The sequence below is a fragment of the Phaethon aethereus genome (assembly GCF_964289735.1).
Source record: "Phaethon aethereus genome assembly, chromosome: 6".
In the NCBI taxonomy this organism is placed as follows: domain Eukaryota; kingdom Metazoa; phylum Chordata; class Aves; order Phaethontiformes; family Phaethontidae; genus Phaethon; species Phaethon aethereus.
The window spans coordinates 36,066,110-36,087,140 of record NC_138580.1 but is presented as its reverse complement, the minus strand read 5'-3'; the positions used below and the strand labels follow the sequence as shown (position 1 = coordinate 36,087,140).

Below are 21,031 nucleotides of genomic sequence, written 5' to 3'. Positions count from 1 at the left end.
CTATTTGTTTCAACTTACATATATTAAATAGCATACAGATTTCTGAAAATTAATATAGTGTTCTTCCTTAGACAGACAGGTTTAATATGTATTTTGCTGGGAGTTGTCAAATTAACACATATGCAGGCAACTGTCATGAGAAAAGTAAAAAGCTAGGAGTCTTGTAATAGTCATCAAAATTAATAGTACCTACCAGTTTTTTTAGTTTGTATTTTTTTGTGGTTTTTTTGTATTTTTATTTTTAAAAATATATAATTTATGTTAATTTCAGATATAAATTAGTGCCACCTCAGGGTACCCAAAGTTGCCTTTTTTCCCATGCAAGATGCTTTCAAAACACAATATTGTTTATACAAGAATGAAACTAAGAATAATCAAGACAACAACTTACAGATGCCTTGGCAGGTAGTCTGGCATTCTTCCAAATTCTTGAAGTTGTTCTGGTTTCCTAGGCACCCACCATATTTGAATACTTCACATTTCTTCTTCGCTTTGTTATAGAAATACCTGGAAAAATAACCTCGGCAGATTCCAGGGTCTTTCTCATGAAAGCAGAAGCTGGGCATTTCTATGAACAATGGGAAATAATGAACAGAGTAGGGAAAGAAAAAAAAAATCAACACATGCTCTAAGACAACAATAGAATTCGAGGAAGTTTATAAAATACACCTTTAACTTGGGACTAAATAACAACTGTACAGTAACTGCTGCTTTATTGTACTACTTTTGTTCTATACATAGCACTGCAATATTATGTTGGAGCATTATAGGGACATTTTTATTGCTTTTTTTCTCTCTTTTCAAGAGGCCATTAAATTATATCTTGGAAAATGAGGACTAACTATTCCTTTAACTGTCCTCCTACATTGAAGCTCTGAGAAGAAAATTATCTTTTGCTCTGAATTAAAACAAGAGTTGAATCTCAGCTGGATCATTTGAATCCAAGTACACATTCTTGTCATTTATGCAGTCATTTTTAGCCAATGTTAGTGTGAAATATACAGAAAGCAATGTTAAAATAGAAGGAAAAAGGAAGCAGTTTTTAAAAAAGAACAGAAAAAAAAATGTAACAATGCCTTTTGTCTGGGACAGTCTACTGCTATAAAAGGATACAGGAAACTGGGAGACAGAGCAGCTATTCTATCATTTTTCCGTCCCAGTTCCTATTTTGCAATCATTAACTACAACATTAGCCAAGAAAAAGTTAACAAATGAATACTGTGTAATTTGACAAAATATCAAGGCATGATATCACGGCTTCTGGCAGAGAAGAAAAACACATAGCCATACAATAATCCCCAAACATCAATTTCTCACCATATTCAATTTTTTCTCAGAATTCTATTCTTAAAAGATGATCATGGAAACAATAGAGAAATGTATGTGGAGGTATTATCTAATTATTGCTAGTAGATACTTTAAAATATGATTCTTGACTGAGCTGACTTGCAGAGAGAAGTATATTTAGCCATCATATAAGACAATCGTATCAGATGTGACATATAAAGGCCTTCCTTACCTGTGAAACTTAATAGAGTATTGAGACTAAAACAGTGTGCAGAGGGGTGTCACTTTAATAAAAATTACTACAGAACAATTACTTTGAAGTCCCAACATTTCTGGAGTAGACTATGGACTTATAAAGAAGTTAATCCTATTACATCTATTTTAGCCAAGTATCTCTTAAAAAACACTGCTAGAACATGAATATTATTAAATAAAATTGATGCACATCATATATTTATATAAAAACCTGTAACTCATCATTAGTATTTTCCCAAGATATAATTGTCAATATCTTGTATTTCAATTCTTATAAAGCTTCACAGCAAAATGTCATTTTCAGGGATCACATGTAAAATTAAACCGTTAAAAAGTTCTTGCATAAAGTAACAAAATCAACTCTTTTAAGCACTCCTGGACAGCTTAATTTTGATTTTTTACTACAAATTGCATTCTCTACCAATAAGTATATATATTGTACAGTACAGATATTTCATGTTTCTTACTATTCAAATGCAGCACCTATCAATGTTCACAGGTTTACAAAACTAAGTTCACATAGACTAACAAATATGAACGGTATAGGCAAGGCATATGATATGCTTTTCAGCTGAGAATGGAAATGAGACAGTTACGTAGACAGGTAGCAGGCAAGAATCTAACAGAGTGGTAGCTATTCCATATACCATCTATTAGGAGCTCACAGACAACAGGAGCTACAGAAACAATTCTTTCATTAAACATTGCCCATTGGGAAATTACAGAAAAGTATTATCAGATAGATATTAACTGAGAAAGGCAGGCAGATAGTAAAAAGGGTATGCAAAGCAGACTACAGGATTATGACCAATTCTTAAAAACAGCTGCCCTTCATTTAGAAAATCCTTACATTAAAACAGTTCTTGCAGAAAAAGGAAATCAAGTCCAAATAAGTTGAGCTCACAGATAACTTTTTTAGCCACTTTTGAAGAGAGAGGTCATGAAGGCAATATAATCCTAACTATACAAACTAGTATTATACTTCTAAATGCCATGTCTTTCTCCAGAGACTCGGTATTCAAGACTACATTACTGGAAACAATAGTAAACATGTAATGATGTTGATGATAGTCATGAGCTGAATTTAACAGGATATGTTCTATTTTGTCATTAAAAGGAGGGAACTAGGGTCAGACCTTAAAGGAAGTAGTGCCAAACGTCTGCAGCATGTGTGGAAAGTCAAGTAACTTCCATAGCACAGAATCAAGTTTTGTTTTGTTTTGGGGTTTTTTTAATGCAACAGAAAAGACAGTAGACAACAGCAAAAGAAAACCATCATCTCGGTATGAAAATATTCCAGAATATCATTCTGCAAAGATAAATTATTTAATTAGTCTATTTCAAAATACATGTGCAAATATTGGTATTTCTGTAAGGACTTAAATGCACACCAATTCAAGAGGAAGCAAGTGGAAGGAAGGATAAGGGAAGGAGGCTAAGCAGAGAAAGTGGAGCTCACTTGTGGAGAAATTTATTCAAGTCTGTAGTTGGGGAACTCTGGTTACCGGCACCAGGCCCAATCCAGATAAGTCTCTAATGTGGAAAGAGAGGGTGGGGTGGAATAAGTCTTCAGGAGAGGGAAACTTGCCCCCTTGCTTAATGAGTAATTAGGGGATCTGCCCTTATCTCTGTTAGCTCCCACACAGGCAATGCTTGAAAATTTCTGTTTCAGAGTGATTTTTTCCTATTTTTGCTAACAGTGAAGGAAGCATTTAGATTATTCTCAAAACACACAATAAGAGTTCCACATCATGGCTAATAGTACAACACTCGAATCTCTGCAGAGTCCTTCCCTTCTTTTTATTGAAGAAAGAGAAAAAAAAGTGTCATGATGTCTTTATTTTGTGGAGAAGAGATTGCAGCTACTGTCTTCAGTGACCATTACTGTCCTGGAGGACATAACAAGTCTCTGAGGAATACAGAAGAAGATTGGGAGTAAGAACGCACGTTAGCCTAACATTCTTGTTTTTATTAGGAGATAGCTTGGAACAATACATAGTTTATCAAAAGAAGCTAAATGCCTTACCATTGTATAAGAGTCTCAGATTACTGTGTAAACATAATTACCTTTCTTAATTTTTGCTAACATCAACTTCTGAGGCAATTCTGCAATATAAAGGAAAAGAAAAGCATTTAGCAAAAGACAACATGTTAAGTCTCACCTGTGATACCAGGGTGCTTAGCCGTGACTACGAGCACTGAAGGAGAAGAATACAGCATCTCTTTCCCTTCTTTCTTCTCTTTATTAGAAAAGTAGCACAAAAGCTTTTTCTGGAGGACTGAAGTAACATTTCCTTTGTATGAGAAGACCTGCTACATTGGAAACTTGAGGATATGGAAAGTACTGGCGTCAAATTATGCCAATATTGAATTCAACAGAGAAATTCCTCTTCATGTTACTGTGACCAGAATCCTGTATTATGTAATCTTGCTCTTCAAAAGAGAAGTCATTAGCAGACTTACTTAACCCAACTGCTCTAGCTACTGATACTGCTAATAGCTTCGGAGCTGATCTAGTTAGACCTCTCTCATTCTACCTAATTCCCTTTGCTATGCTATGTAGTGCTGAGTAAAGTGTTCATTGTGCTCTTTACCATATTAAAGCCCATTTGGCTTGATCTCCAGCTATCTTTAGGGTAGTATGGATGACAAACTTGTTTGCACTGTTCTTTTAGTGCCTGATCAGCAGTGATGAAGTTGCTATTGTTATTTTTAATGGAGAAGCCTGGGTTTTATTGTACTTGCTCAAGAAGCTGGATATCCTAATTCAACCTCACCTTCCTTTTCAGCGACCGAAAACAAACCTCCTTCCCCTTCTAGGAGACTGCCTAATCATAAAACTACAAAGGAGTCCAAGGGGAGACCGGCTCAACCAATGTGTCATAAAGGCTGAAAATTTTTCCATGGCTGAGAGGAAAGTGGCCAAGGGTAGCTTATATGTTTTCTATTACAGAGGTATTTTGCAGGCACATGAAATAGTAGCTTCTGGACTACACCTAAGTCATCGTAATTGCATTGCTTCATAATGCTTGTTTTGTACTTGTGCTTTTCTTCATGGAATGATAAAATGCTAGTTTCTCTAACACTCTCCTTTGCCTGTTGACCACTTGTATCTGAGAGAAGGGATAAAGCAGTACAGCTACTGCTTTGTTTGAAGTTGTCTGCTGGAAAGCAAGTGCAATCTTATTTTGTATTTTGCTCTGTCAGGCAATCAAACATACTATAATGAAGCAGTACATTTACCTGACCCTGGCCATCTCACTTCACTACCACAGCCCCCCTTAAGAAGATACCAATTCCATATAGCACATGCCCAGAGTAAACAGTTCGGTAGCAGAAGCATATTACAACTACTTTCTACTGCTTCAGTGGATACATGTCTTCCAGATATCTGCTCATAAAGCCTCAGTGTAACCCATGGTCAAATCTTCTTTGAAACATGAAATGAAAGGCAATTTAAAGGGAAGTACAGATTTTAATCTCAATTTAAATCACATGCATTGGTCTGTCATGCCATGTCTCCCAGAAGGTTTCTAAGTCATACACCTAAAGGACACCACTACAGCATCTCTGTAACTTTGTGTGCAAGATTTGGTTGCTCTGCCCAACTGGCGAGGGTGGGGGATGCAGGAGTGCCAAGCCCTGTCTCAGCTTGGAGGTACTGACTAGCAAGACCTCAGACTGAAAACAATTCCTGCTGGAAAGTAGAGTTGCTGCTGTGACCTTTCTTTTTATGGAGGCAGTAACAGAAGATACTTGAGCTACCTGTATCCTCATCTTTTCTGTAATATGTAATTTTAATAAGGTCCCCACCACCACCGCTATTTACAACAATATCTTCACAGTCCAAAATTGAAAAGAATATTAGCAGTTTATTCTCCACTCATATTCCAGAGCAAGTGTTTCTAACCATCCTTTATATAGTGATATACCTTCCATGGCTGCTATTTTAATAGGTTCTGCTGATGACTCATAAGCTTTTAGCATTAGCTGTACTGTCATTGTGTGCCATAATTCTACCACAGTTTTTTCTCTTTCTTCCGTGAACATTGCCTGTGTTACATTTTCAATTAAGTCTATTGGGTAGAAATTCTATCATGACATATTTTCCCTTCCGTCTCTGGGACAGTGCAGCTGGCATCCTTCAAAAATATTGTTTAAAGACATGACATGCACTTTAGAGTGACATATCATTTGTTTGAACATCTTTCTCAGTGCTTCCTGTTAGTAGGAGGCTGTGCCTTCAGCATTTAAACCCCTGACCTAAACCATGGACACTCACATCAGGCCATTTCACTAATTTCCCTCAGCTGTCCCCTTCAGGCAAAAATCAGCAATCATACTTTGGCATATCGTCTCTACTCTTCTGGCATAGAACAGGAAGTATTTATTCTGAGTTTATATAGGCCTAGAATATTTTAATCTTACTACCATGTCAACAGTGCCTTTTTGCTTCTGGTTTCCATCAAAAAGCCAAATCCACAGCTGAGTTCATTTCTTCTTTGTAAACAAACTGTATTTCTAAGTACATCTGCTGTGTAAATAATAGACATTAGAATTGCTGTCATGTCCAGAAACTTTTATCAGTAGGTATTTTCCCATGTTAGAAGCTTAAGTAGCCCAAGATATCTACTCACGGCCTTGAAAATCAGGACCTTAGTGCTAGTGATGACATGTGTGATTCTACTCATATCCAGTAAACAATAGAGCATCAAGGCAAATTCGTCTTCAAAGTAATTTTTTTCTTCCCTAAAGTGGTGAGTATTGGACACAAGAAACAAAAAATACAGCTGATTTCTAAGAGACTTGAGTCAGAAAGAGGCATCTTGAATCTGAACATTGTCTTAGAGAGTCTTGGAGTGGCCAACCTGTAACTGAGCTCTCTGGACTCTCTTGTACTGACCTTAGTCAGTTCTGGGAATTACTCATTTCTGTCTTAGATGGTTTATTCATTAAAAAAATTTAAAACATTTTTCTGATTTAAGGAGCCAATTCACTCATGTTGGCTCATCTATTCTTGTATTTGTGCTTAATATTGGAAAATCAGACACTTGGACTATTCACAACCTTTCTTTTCAATTTGTATATATATCGCATAACTTCCCTTTAGCTTATTTTTAGCAGCCTTGACCTTCACATTCTTCACAGTGATAATTGTCTGAATATCTCTTACTTTTTTTTTTTTATTTTAAGCATTTTCCTATCACTCATACTGTCTTTTCAGTACAATTTCTAGAGTTACTAAAAAATGATCTTCCTATAGTAATAAGTACTGGAAACATTAAGTAAGAAGAATATAACCATATACTGCAAGACTGCACAAAGACAAATGTAACAAATAGAGCGACTGAAATGTATTTTTTTTTTTTTTTTTTTTTACTGAATTATGTTGGCAAAAGGAAGTTAACTTATTAGTTTACATTGTTTTATGGCTGGTGGTCTACAGCACACTGTATGCCACCAAACCATTTTATCTGCTGTTATTCATTCAGAGAATACAGAAATAATGAGCCTTTATTACTCCAGTTCCTCATAGCAGATTCAATGCTTGCAGATTCTTGGATCACTATTATGCATACACCAAATACTGTACTTGGGCTGAGTACCAAGATGTAGACACTAAGCCAATTCTCATTTTAAATAGCTTTCAGTTTTATTCTATGGAGTTATGCCAATTATATGCCGGAACAGGATTTGGTCCAGAAAATCTGTTCCAGATATTGATCCAACATATATGTCAGAATCAAAATAACAATATTAGTCAAAACAGTAACATTAGACTGAAGAAATAATTATATAAAACTTCACTCATGGCACCTGATCATGACTTTTGGACACTTTCCATTCCAAAATTCTGTATCTATCAACCCTGTCTTTTTAAGTTTAGCCCTCTGTCTTAGCCTTTAAACTGGAATTTAGGACAAACACTCCAAATTACCAGGAGGTCGCATGTTTTGGATGACAGACTGGCAGCTGCAGTCCTTCAAACAACCCTGCTCCAAGCATGGCAATAATGCTGTTGGTCCAGCTGAACCCAAAACCAGACAGCAGATATAAAGTACCAAAAGCCAGTCTGGTGACAGAAAAAGAAAAGCTATCTTCACATCCTAGACCCCAGGTCTTTCTGATGCTGAATGCTAATTGAGAAAAATAACTTTCCATTTTTTATCTTGAAAGACTGTATTAATTAAACTTTGTGGAGCCATAACTAGAAACAGATTAATCACAATTTTCTAAACAAAACATTGTAGAAGCAAAGAAAATACCTTTTAAAGGAAGGTTGTTCTATTATAATGTCATGAACAACAATTTTTTTAACTTACATGTTTCATTAATTTCTGTGCTGAAAATGTAATAACCATGGAAAGAAACTTTTAAACTGGTTGTCCATAGGAAAAAAAAAAAAAATCAGTTAAATCCATGATACAAACTTATGAAAGCCACATGACAAAAGAAGAATTTTAAGTCTAGAAAGGCCATTTGTCAGATAAACAATTACTGTGCAAAATATTAATGCCAGGATTTGAATAATTAAGTCGTTAAAATTATATTAATTTGTCTAGAATGCTCATGAAACTATCATCATTCAATGCTTATAGAGGTATACCTTCTGGATAACCATACAGAATAAGCAATATTAATTAATACCCAAAAATCTACCCAGGCTGGGCTAAGCAGAGGAAAGACATCAGCTTATTTAGCCATAAACCTTTATGGGGGTGATGATTAGCAAATGCTAAACCTAAGTCTTACACCCAGTTTGGTGGGTGGCAACCTTCAGCCCAAGTTAGAAGCAAGACCAACGCCTACCTGTTAAGCCTCAAGCACTATGTCCCTACTTTCTTTACTAACAAATACTAAAACTGGCATATTCTGCTTGGAGAAAATGACCCAGATATAGGGATATCAGAATTATCACTTAGGCCTTGATACAGGAAATCTGAAATGTGTTACTGATTATAAGTTGTGCTATAACCAGCACAAGGCTATTTGCTCTCCTTAAATGTTGTAGGGTTCAGCTTCCAAGCAGGACGAACAGCTGGAACTTTTGATAGGACAATTTGTAGAAATGTGAGAACAAAATATCAGAGGTAGAAAAGGAGCAAAATTCATTTTCATGTTAGTTTTGTATACTGGTTAAGCATAGCCCTGATCTTCCACTCCTCTGCAATGAATTTCTGCCATGTTTGATTTTCTGCCAAGAGCTGTCATCTGCTCCTAGCCAGTAGTTTCTCATGAATATTTCAAAACATATTACTTGAATTCTATCTTACTTTTGTATCTGTTTTTTTCACTCTGGTATGAAGAACCCAAGGCATGACTAATATAATCTGGAGAAAGAACAATGTTGTAAACAGCTTTTATCTTAACTGATTTCTAAAGAAACAAATACAGGTACATGAGCACCAAAAAAGTAATCTGCACTTCAAGTAGTATCTGAGACTTCAACATGAAAAGGAACTGAATCACGGACGTAAAGGTTCTTTCCCTTCCCATGCAGTTCAGTAGAAGTTGGCTTAAGATCCAACTCAGATCCAAGTAGGAGAGAGTTTCTTTTATTGACACACATTGACTTTATGTGTGCTTGCATTTAGGGCACGATGTTTATATTCAGGAAAATGCTTTTCTCTATGTCACCTCTTTTTTGACTCGAAATACTAGATTATGTTATTTAGTAACGAGGGAATTATGATTTCCATATAATTTTTCCTCAATGGGACGTAATTTCAAGAGATATCTTATTTTGGTATCATTAACACTACGTTTACCTATACATGACTCCTGAAAATAGAGTGAGACTGTGACAGATTGTTGCCACTTCTTCCATGGAGTACATCCAGTCCCTGAGGCTTTGTTAGTGGATCTTGCCAGGAGCCATCCAAAGACTAAAATGCACTGAAAAACTTCCATTCACTTAAAGTATGGAGTGATCTGATCTTTTTCACTTTAAGAAGTTGTTGGTGAAGTTTCACAGTGTTTTTTCCATTCCAATAGATTTATAACCATGCAATTGTTTGAAAGCAAAACGTAACTGATCAGAAAAATAACTGAAATCTCCTTTCATTGTAAAATTTAAGGTTCCTATTTGTGGTGGAGTTTTTTTGTTTCTTTTTGCCTTTTTTTTTTTTCTTTTATTTTCTTTGAAGTGGATTGTCTATAGTGCCAGGCAGAATAACAGAAATGCATGGTGGTGCCAGCAGATCAGAAAATAGGTGTGAGTGGTAAATAATGCCTTGACTTAGTATTTAGTGAGTAAATAAAATGCATGCAGTCTCCTCGTGGGGGAGATCAAAGGGATCAAGACCAGGGACACCTGCTAGGAAGGATGAGATTTCCTGTTAGTTGTTCTTCAGTATTTTCTCACCAGTGAAACTTTGTGCTCATGTACAACACATCAGGTTAAATTTTGCTACTATTTATACATACAGTCCTGTTGAGGCCTTGTTCCACTCTGCCACATATTCTGGCTCAGTGTAGGTAAGAGAGCAACCTTGCTTTACTCTATAAATAGTAAACGCCATTGGAAATTGTCATACTAGAAATGTATAATGGACATATATACTCATTTATTCTTTCCCTTGCTGTGGCTGGACTGGATACAGAGGGAGAAAAGTCAGAGTCAAAGAACAAAAATACAGACTTGAGAAATTTGCAAAGCCTATGCTGGACAATGACATGTGCTGCTGGTGCTTTGGTTTGTATTCAAACAAATTGGTCTATTACATAATCGGATCTTTGAGAAAACATCAGCTGCCTATACAGGTAGCTGAAAAGTAGTTTAAGGAAGCACAGAACCTGCAAAATAATTTTAGTAATTTTTCTTTCATTTTAAACACCTGTAACTATTTGCAAAAACTTGATCAACCTTGTTGAAGTGCAAATAGGTATTAAGACTATATAACGTAGTATCAAGACCATGTAGTTCATACAGACGGAAAAGATTACTACCTACTAGTCAAGTAAATGCCAGACACCCTGAGCTGTACTCCCTGTTCTGATTGTAACGCACTCTATGGACTTCATTTATTTTTCTGTTACATTACCACCTTTCTTTTTCTGTCAGTAAAAGGGAAGATAATAAATTGCTTTGTATACAATACAATATCTGACTTATTGGTATCATCAGTTAATGTTTGCAGATTCTGAGGATCAGAAGCATTATTACAATATTACTTAGAGTAATGCGCACATCATTCCCAGCCATTACTCTGACACCAGGATGGGAGACAGATACTTTGATGTCTAGAATAAATTTAGTGACACAATTCATAGTAATTTTTCATCAGGAAACACAGATGTGTTGTGAAACAGAGATTTAAGGCCTCATCTAACTACTACATAGAGATGGCTAACAGACATTTACATTTATTACAGACAACGCACAATGCTATAAATCAGCTTGTCTTATACATATAGTCTGTTTGGGTCAGAAAACCCAGAAGGAGCTTCTGAAATCCATTTTATCATCTGAAATTTCTGGAAGCATTTTTGGTGACATATATGAACTTGCTGTGGTGAACTACGCTAATTCTAGAAGTGCTTGTAGCACATCAGCAGATTTCCAGTTTTATGGAAAGGCCCAGGACTAGAATAAATTATGAAAATAGGGCAAAGTGACACCTACAGAGATCTGCATAGCAGTAGAGTACTGCCGGGGCACATCTCTAATAGGCAGGAGAGATTAACAATTTTCATCTGATTGTGTTGCACATACTCAGAATAACCTGTAAACTGTTCTCTACTGCAGGATTGCCCAACATCACCGTCTTGAGCTCAGTAACAGTAACATATTTTGCTGCTGGGCAAGGCATATGTGACTGAGAAGTACCTTCTATTGAGAATGAATCCTTCTATCTTACCTCAAAGTCTAAATAACCGAACATCAAATATATGAATTCACTTGGGGAAAAAAACACATAGTTGGTATACTACCTGAGGGTTATCACATACCTTTGATGAGGTTTTCATTCTGGAATTTCTTTTCTATTTCTATTCCCCACCCACCCACTACCTCCATCATTATCACTTCCTGTTTACACAGCCAGACACATTCCATCTAACTCCCATGAAAGCAAGATTGGTTAGGTATCCAGAGGAAACTGTCAATAAGGCTTAAATTCCTTCAGTCTCTAAAAATATGAACTTGTCAAATTTCTAGCTCCACTGGCATTTGCTTCCAATTTTAAGAATCTTCTGATTTTCATACCCTCCTGTGAGGAACAGGAGTTGGTTACTTGCACAAAGCTGAAAGTCTTAGTTAATTATAAGGATAATTTTTAATAGCAAAAACAGCATTCACAAGGCACTTTCTGCATAGTCTGCTGTGTATCATATTTTGGATCTCATTTCCCTCTTTCTAATGATTAATCAATGAGGTTTCAACAAAACAGATCTTTTACGACAAACAGCTATAACTGAAATTTTTAATGAGAATTATTTACTACTGTAGTTCTAATTATCTTGAATCATAGCAGATGTCCAAGTTTGGACAGCTTGTATCAGTTTCTTAGTGAAGGAGAAACGCTGAATCAAGAATTGGGTTAGATACTCTGAAAGCAATAAAGAACACTTGTGTGGCCCACAAGCTAAGCCCAGCTTCAAGAACAACTTAATTTCAAGAAATCATTCAAAACACGGTTCTAGCTAGAAAATAAGCTTTCTTACATTAGTCTCTCTATTCTACAGGTCCACTAAAAAAAGTCACACTTATCTCTCCAAATCCTGAATGTTTGCTTGCACAATGTAAAATAATTCAAATGACTACAACATAGTATAATACTTGGGAGCATCATTAGAGGCATCATATTACTGTATTAATAGGAACTGAAGAGGGTCTCTGCTTCCAAAATTCATATGGTTTATGGATAAGAAATAACAGATGCAAATTAAGCACTAGTAGGAGGTTAAGAGAATGGGTACTGGCCTGTAACCACACACTTCTTCTGACATTCTTCCAGTGTTAGAAAGTTGTTCTCATTGCCATGGCATCCACCATATTCAAATATTTCACACTCACGGCTTTGAATATTGAAGTAATAGCGCATGTGGATTGCTTTGCATGGACCTTCATCTGCTTTCATGGCACAGACTGAATGCCCCAGTTTCAATGGTGGCAAAGCAGCCCCTGTAATAGAGAAGTAGAATAGCTGTTATGAACTTAATTTGCTTCACTGCACAGCATAACTTCAAAATGAGTTTGCTTGTCTTCTGTTAGAGAGGCAATGCGTAACATCTGGCTATAAAGCTATGAACACACTAAACGTAGACGTAAAAAGAAAATCGTCATCTTCATAGGAACACAAATCCCATTCAATCAAACCAAATGTGTGGTTTCAAGTTTCAACCAAAACAGCTCCTATTATAAACTTTAACTCCTGATCACAAATCTCTAAATAGCTATGGATAGTAGCTTATTCACAGGAGCTAGTGAACAATTCTAAACAACAAACACATTGAGAAAATCCTAGGAGCTCCCAGAGACACAATGACTACCCTACATAAAAAAGGCAGAAAGAGGGCTCCTTTTGCTCTCTTCCACATGCTCATCGCAGTATGGGGTGAACTAAGCAAGACAGCCCTGCAGAGGGCAACATTCCCCTGTGAGATTACACGTTATTGGTACATAAACCCATCGGGTACAATTGAAAGGTCATCATACTGCCTTGTTTCCCTTGATCTCACTGTTCTTGCATTAGAGCTTTCAAGAGCTAAGAATTACACAAGTAGAAAGTTAGAGTGAAAAGAAACCGTGTCTTTTTCAAATCGCATCATTTCAATGTCTTTCAATACTCATCGTTGGGTCAGGGAATGTTTTGCAAAACTGCCATACATATTGTGAAGAATACTATCAAAGTTTTACACTGCGAATGTCTACAAGGAAATTCTGACTGACAATCCAGTTTATGATACTGTTCCCTTATCAATATATAGTTTAATATATTTTCCAATTTTGCTTTTTCAAGGAACTATTTTACCCTAGAGGATTTTGAAGGCTTTACAGAGCTTGTGTGCTTGCAATAACAGCCAGAAGAAAAGACTTGGAAATTTTCTTTCATTCTGCCAGAGCTAATCAGAACGTTGGTGTCTCTTAACATGTATATGCAAAAGTATCTACCAGTGCTCTTCACAGTGGCCCAGGAAACAGGAGAAAAAAAAGTACGAAGACAAGAGTTTACATGATCATTGCACAGCTTCCTACTACTAACTAGATTAAGTTTCCAGTTTTAATTAAAAGAATCCACAAAAATCAGGCTTTATGACATGGTAAAAAGGAAATTGGTGTAGCTACTACCTACTTGCTCTGTGGATATCTAATTTTAACATATAAAGTTGGCCTTATTATGTAATATTTAAATGACATGTACAGCTGAGATAAATGGAAGTTTATTAATTTTATTCCATTTGAGCCATTTATAACTATTAAACATCCAGGAAAGAAACAAATTTCAGCACTAAAATTTTTTAACTCGTAACATTTAATCCCTTGAAAAATTAATAATGTTTATTACACAATTACTGTCAACAGAAAAATTGTAGCACAGAATGAGGTCTTCCCAAAATGCATAGTTTAGTGTTAAAATACAGATTAAGATGACTAATTTAAAAATTCTCATTAAATATTCAGTCTCAAATAGTTTGTGACTGTCTCCTCATTAGTGAAATTATACTTACATATTTTGAAGTTAGGAAAATAGATTTTAAAATACTATTGAAGACTGTCTACTAGGAAATGTAGATGAATTAAAAGACACATTTTAAAGAGGCATTAGATTCAGTAAGCTTCCTATGAAGCTCAGCTTGCCAAACAGATGTCTGGATTTTGTTTTCTGACAGTTTTCTTATCTGGATCTTCCTGAGCGCATGACGAAGTAGGATTCAGAAGTCACAAGAGATTCCAAGTTGGATCTCAAAGGTCTAAGGTTCTCCAACACGTTTGGGAATCCTTTGGAAGGGACTTAAAAAGGCTCAACTTGAAAAGTTGAGATGATACTGCATTGAAAAATGAAGATTTGGAATTCCCCGTCACTAATAAGGGAAAAATGCCTTCAAAACATCAAAGTTTTCAATAACTTTTGGAATAGTTCCTGAAATGGTAAAATCAAACATTCAGAGCTCCACAGAAACAGATCCAACACAAATGCGATTGGGGCAAAGGCTGGCAGCTGGTTTATAAACATGTTATTTTCTTGGCATACAAGAAATGAGATCTCCTACGTGACCTGTGTCAGTGACCCAGTTCAGTCTAGAAGAGATTGTGAAAACTTACTAGGTTTCCTAACTACTGGAATTTCACACATGGGGTTATGTCAGCTCATTTTGCTTGCTACATTATGTGACACCAATGTTGTGGTCTATCAAAACAGGAATAGTGTGCAAGCATAATTGCAAAACTACACAAAGATGATGAACAAATGGCTTAGTAGAGTTTATCTTGGGAACTTTTTGGTCGCAACTCCTAGCCCATTTCCCATCAAACCCACAGAACTAAATCATTGTTTGGCTTACCTCCTAAGGTCTTTGCAGTCACAGTGACGTTGTTACCACTGCCAGATGTACTGACATCTGCTGCAAACATATAAGGACTATCTGTGTCACACTTTTTGGCAATCAGATATGTATTTTCCTAGGAGTACTAGCAAGTTACCAGACTTTGACTAAAATCTCTACCCTGTGACACCCCCCGGGGCCAAACCCTCCAAATTTGAACAATAACCAAGTGACTCTGAAGAAAGAAGTCTCAGGGGGGTTCATAGGAACTGAATCATTCTTGTGTCTTGGAACAGTGAAAGAATTTTTCCCCATTATTTTACACCTGGGAACACTTAACTCACACAGATGATATAAAATTAGCTTTCCTTCTCACATTAGAGCAGCAGATGAGAAGGAAAGCTTGAGTGTTTGGCCAGTAGATCTGCATGGATACAAAGCTGCCTCTACTCACTTCACATGTGGAATATACCTTGAGATATCTAATTCTTAGTATAAGGCCTCATCCTCTGCTCTTGAACTCTGGAACAAATTGTTCCTACTACATTTTAGGTCCTCTGCAAAGAGCACAGGATATGACATTTAGGATATGACATGTTAGGAAGTCAGTGAATATTCTTCAATGGAAACACTGGAAGTTAAAACTGGAAGGAATTTTAATGGTGTTTCTCATTCAAGTTTTCACATATTTCTATGGAATAAATACCTTGAGACCTTTTCCGACAGATGTCCAAATTGTTCTTAAAAAGCTCCAGTGAAGTACAACTCCCAGCAACCTGAAGCAGCCGGTCCCAGGATTTTACCACCCTTCTTGCAAGAAAGGCCTTTTTTGTAATACACAGCCTAAATATTCTTTATTACATCTTGTACTTCTATTACTACATATTACATTTTGTATTTCCTTCAGTGCATAGACAGAGTAATTTAAAACCATCCAGTCTTTCTTTCTTTCAGAAAGCTTTTGTCTCTTCTTTCTCTCTTATGCCTACACTAAATTAACTCCCTTCTTCCAGTCTTTTTATTGCCCTTGCTTTTAAGAAGGTTAGAAACTCCCCCTTGGTTGTTTTCCTATTGGTCTGGATTACTGTTGAAGTGTGCTGCCCAGAGCTCAACATAATCCTCTACCTGAGGCATTACTGGTGCCAAAGAGAGCAGAATAATTATCCTTTGTTTTTTTTCTTAATACATCACAGAATTACTTGCTTTTTTTTACAAAAACGTTACATTATTTTTGTAACTTCCACTTACTTTCCAGCAAATATATTGCAAATATATTCCAGCAAATATATTCCAGCAAATATAGCACCATTGCTATACAGGTGCTTCAACAGTTATTTTCCACTTTATATTTATGAATTTATTGATTCTCCTTCTTTCATATAGCATGTTGCATTTGTCATTTTAAAAAGAATATTAATTTAATCCTCCACATTGGATCTGGCCCTGTTGGATATTTATTACTCATCCAATTTAGGCATCTGGTCCAAGTAAACTTAGAAAATCTATAGAAGTATAGAACTGTACTACCCTTGACCAAGAAAATCAAGGCTCTTCTGCTAGAAATATATTAAGTAATGGTTACAGTTGATGCTCACTGTCACACAAAAGTGATTACTTGACATACTAAAAACAAAATAAGCAAAGCAAAATCTCCTCTTGTCCTCCCCCGTTCCTCAAATTTTTGATTTAATGACTTCATTACATCAGCTACATAGGTTTTCGTAACAGAAGGCACCAAGTGTCTGCTGCTCTGTCTTAACAATCTTTCCACTCCATCGTTTCTAGTAAGTGCGAAGTAATGCTGATGAAATGGCTCACAATGAGCACGGCTTTAGTGCAGACATTTTATGTCACTACCTTCTTCCTCCATTCCTTCAGTCTTCCTACTTTTGGCAACAGTCAGAAACAGGATACCAGCCAAGACTGTTCCTACACAGCACAGCCATTCTCACATTTATTGTCATGCACATGGCAACTCTTGCAACTCAAGACATGGCTGTTTATCACGTGAACAGCCACTATTAAATGTCATGCAGTAATTTACTTGAGAGAGTTCTAATAATCTGCAGTTATTCATGCTGTAGCCCTGAGCACATGGACCTTATATGATTAATGCAAAGCACCGTTATCACTTCATTAGTAAGCAATATAATATTACAAAGCCAGAACTGGTGAATAGTGTCTCTAATCCTCTTACATGAATACAAGTAAAAAAAAAAAAATTTACTTTTTCCCCTGTCAGTAGGCATAATAAAAGACTCTGACTTGACTTTTGGACTCCTAAGGAAAACCTGCAGGGCTGGTTGTTAAAAATACATCCTTTTAATTAGAAAGTGAACTGATTTCTGTGTTATACCTATGGCACAGTAAGTATGAAAGACAACAGTATTATCCCACAGTTGCTTTTCAGAAGAGAACTATATAAATTAAATTGGGAAAATAAAACTCAGTCAGGAATATTTCTGACTTTACCTAAAATACTTTCTGGTTTGTTTTGCTTAAGCTATGCGTTCTCAACCTTATATGAGTTTCTGTGGCTGTCCTTAATTGTAAAGACGTGCTGTCATCGTTCCAGGCTTTCTCGTAAATGTCTGTCTTTGATAAGTGATATCAATACTAAGCACCTTGTCACTAGTGAATAGCTGTTTCTTCTCTCTCCATCTTTGTCACTTTGACAGCCTCCCACCCGCACATTGTTCAGTGCTCTTCCTACCCATGTGTTTCCTACCCTTTCTCTAAGCAGTCGCATTTATTCTTGATAAACTTTCACATAGAAATAAAAAGGACATTCAACTTGTGAGTCATTTTCTTCAGGCTTTTTCATTATCTAAAGTGTTCCCCACCACATAAGGTATTACTGAACAATGTATATAAACTAGTTATTTTTATATCTTATTTTTGTTATCACCCTTATTTATTGGTGGAAAAATGACAGGTTTTGCCAGAAGAGAACAAATTGAGAATGCTTTTTATCCTTTTGGACTTGACTTGCAACTTTAATTATTCCTGTAATTTAAATACTAATAGACAAAGAAACTCCTCATATTCACAAAGCACTTGTACCCAATGCAATCTAAAAGTATGACACTGCAAATAATGGATGCACACAACTTATTTTATGCTTTAATACCTGAAATTTTTTGAATTCTAGGGTAAAATACGTCAATGTTTTATGACTATCCAACTCAGAAAATAAATAGAAACAAAGTTGCTACAGTTAATTTCACCGAGACCGGAAATTCACTCTTAAGAAACCACAAATATAATTTTAATTAGCAACAAAAAATAATCATTTTATAAAAACAGAGTACTGCAAAAAGAAATTTTTGTAAGCACTGCAACAGAGTCTTCAGTAGTCATAAAACCAGGGTCCTAGTTTAATTTCTAAGTATCACACGTAATTGTTTTTTTACTTTGGAATACAAACCCAAAAGTTCAGAACTGTTCTTCAGACTAAATCAGTTACTGGCTATATAATCTTAAAGGAGTGGTTTTAAAACAACCAGTGATAAAATAATGTCCAATAAAAACACTATTTCCTTTCCTTGAGATGATTTTCTTATTGTCTTTTATAAACAAAGCAAGTAACTAGAGGAAAAAAAAAACCTAATCCAGCAGATTTCTTGTTCTGGTGATGAACAAGGCCCAGAAAAACAACTAGGGCAGTAATTGCATTGACTGTAGGCCAAACTCTGCAAATTAACTGTGACTCAAGAGAGCTGTGCACAGGACAGAGTAACATTAGTCTACACTGTTATCTGTCATGTTTCTGCTCCACTTGCATGGGGAGGTAAAACCTGAGTTTACCAGCTGTATGTTCTTTTCCCTAACACTGAACTTTTCCCTGGGTCTTAAAGCAGAGCTTTAAGGGAATAATCTTGATATCTAGCACAATGTTTGATTAGGATTAGAAGTTACAAAAAGTATGGGAAACAAAAATCTTTGTAAAAGGCAATTTCACTAGACCTTAATGCAAAATTCTGAGCATCTCCCTGTTCGTTAGAAACCAGTCCATTTCTAGCTTAGTTCCACTTTCAGAAGTTTCCCAGAAAGATTCTCAAGTACAGAATTACATCTACAGTGCATTTTAACACACTGGGTTTTGTTATTTGAGGTTGTTTTATGTGTCATTTTTGTAAACTCTTACCCAGAACATCGTCCTCTTCGATGTCGTCGAAGTCAGTAGTCACGTGCCCAGTGATACAAACAAATAGCAAGATAAAAGCTAAAGGTAAGGAACATCCCTTCTTTCTTCCTTTCATCTCTCCTGTATAACAAATAAATGACAATATACATATCAATCAAATTCCTTGAGTGCTCTGCAAAAGTCATTAACTGAGTAGTGCATAGCCGTATGGTTAGACAGACAAACTGGGGGCTTTGGAAATAATGTGAGTTATGTTTGTATAATTATATTGTAAGCACAATGAAAAACAACATTTATAGTTGTACTCAGCTGACTGCAAGTATCCTATCCCACCTTCAGTACAGACTAGAGGCATTGCTATTATTTTTATTTTAAGCCACAATTGAAATCACCTCCCAGAATACATAATGCTGTCAAACGTAACAATTTGTACTTTTAATGTCCTGATCAGTTTAACACTGTGTATAGTTGGTTGGCATGTGCAATCCTTCCAAACGAGTTTTATTCTGCCTACAGGCCCTAGATTCATTGCCACAAGCATAGGATTCTATTTTTAACAAATATTTCATCAATTTATAGTTACTAAGTTCATGGACTTTTTTGTAAGATGCATTTCACATGAGTCAGCAAACTTTTTGCAACATGGGCTTCAATGCTTTAAGAAGTGTTTTGTACCTTGTAAATCCTTTTAATATTGAATACCTCACTTAAGTGCAGAGCTATTATTTTTCACACAGGATCAGTTCAACCATAGTAATTCACACAAAGAAAATACTTTTATTCCATGGCAGCTGGCATGTTCAAGTTGCCAAAGATGAGGTTATGCATACACATATGAGAGTACCTTTGGAAAACTTTTGTTTTAACTTTTTTAGAAATACATATTTTCCAACTACTAAAAGTTCCTTAAGGCTCTCTGAATCCTAATTAGAGAATTGGCTCAATATCTCCTCTAACTAGACAGATTCCCTATAGACGTCCTCTTTTTTTGGAAGTATGGTACTAAACTTTGGCTAATTAATATTAACTTAATACCAATGAAAGATCTAAGGACTAGGAAGTTCCTAGCCTTCAGACATCACTTTGTCTTTAGTGTTTTTGTTTGCACACCTGTGAAGATGGCACGTCTGCATCACCTAAAACAGAGAGGGCAGGAGGGCCGATGGGAGGAGATGACTTGTCACTGTGCTTGGGATACAGATTTATAGCAGGAAGGCTGAAGTGATGATGCTGAAGTGGCAGGTGACATTAATAGAAGTCATCATTAACAGATTAAATCTTTCTTTGAGTCATATATCTTGGTCCATGAAGTTAGAGGTAAATCATAGCTATGGTATCTAGGAAAACACTAGCAAGCAATGATGTCTCAGAAACATGAAATCTGCACAAAGAGAGATTAACCAATTTGCCACAGCCACTCTGAACTGTGTCAGAGCCTGAAAGTGCAGTTGTATCTTCAACACGAAATCAGAAACAGAATTTTCATTTCTCTCTTGACAACTTACCGATTTTTCCTTCCTGCATATTCCATGTTTTCCTAACTTGCAGCACATGTGGTAAAAAAGAAACATGTTCTTAAATATAAGTCTTTGTGAATCACAGAATCACTAGGTTGGAAAGGACCTTCAAGATCATCAAGTCCAACCATTAATCCAGCGCCACCATGTCCCCTAAACCATGTCTTGAAGCGCCACATCCACACGTTTTTTGAACACTCCCAGAGATGGCAACTCCAGCACCTCCCTGGGCAGCCTGTTCCAATGCCTGACCACCCTCTCAGTGAAGAAATTTTTCCTAATATCCAATCTAAACCTCCCCTGGCGCAACTTGAGGCCATTTCCTCTTGTCCTATCA

General features: G+C 36.1%; 1 protein-coding gene across 1 annotated transcript in view; it reads right to left on the bottom strand.

Annotated features, from left to right (window-relative positions):
* Positions 1–19,292, bottom strand: part of TFPI (tissue factor pathway inhibitor) — a gene marked incomplete at its 5' end in the record, with an annotated part of 28,482 nt that extends 9,190 nt beyond the window's left edge. Inside the window, 4 exons of the mRNA XM_082001737.1 lie at positions 392–568; positions 3,610–3,648; positions 12,467–12,667; positions 19,178–19,292. Of these exons, the coding sequence (XP_081857863.1) occupies positions 392–568; positions 3,610–3,648; positions 12,467–12,667; positions 19,178–19,292 (532 nt within the window). The remainder of the gene's footprint in view (positions 1–391; positions 569–3,609; positions 3,649–12,466; positions 12,668–19,177) is intronic.
* Positions 19,293–21,031: the final 1,739 nt, after the last annotated feature.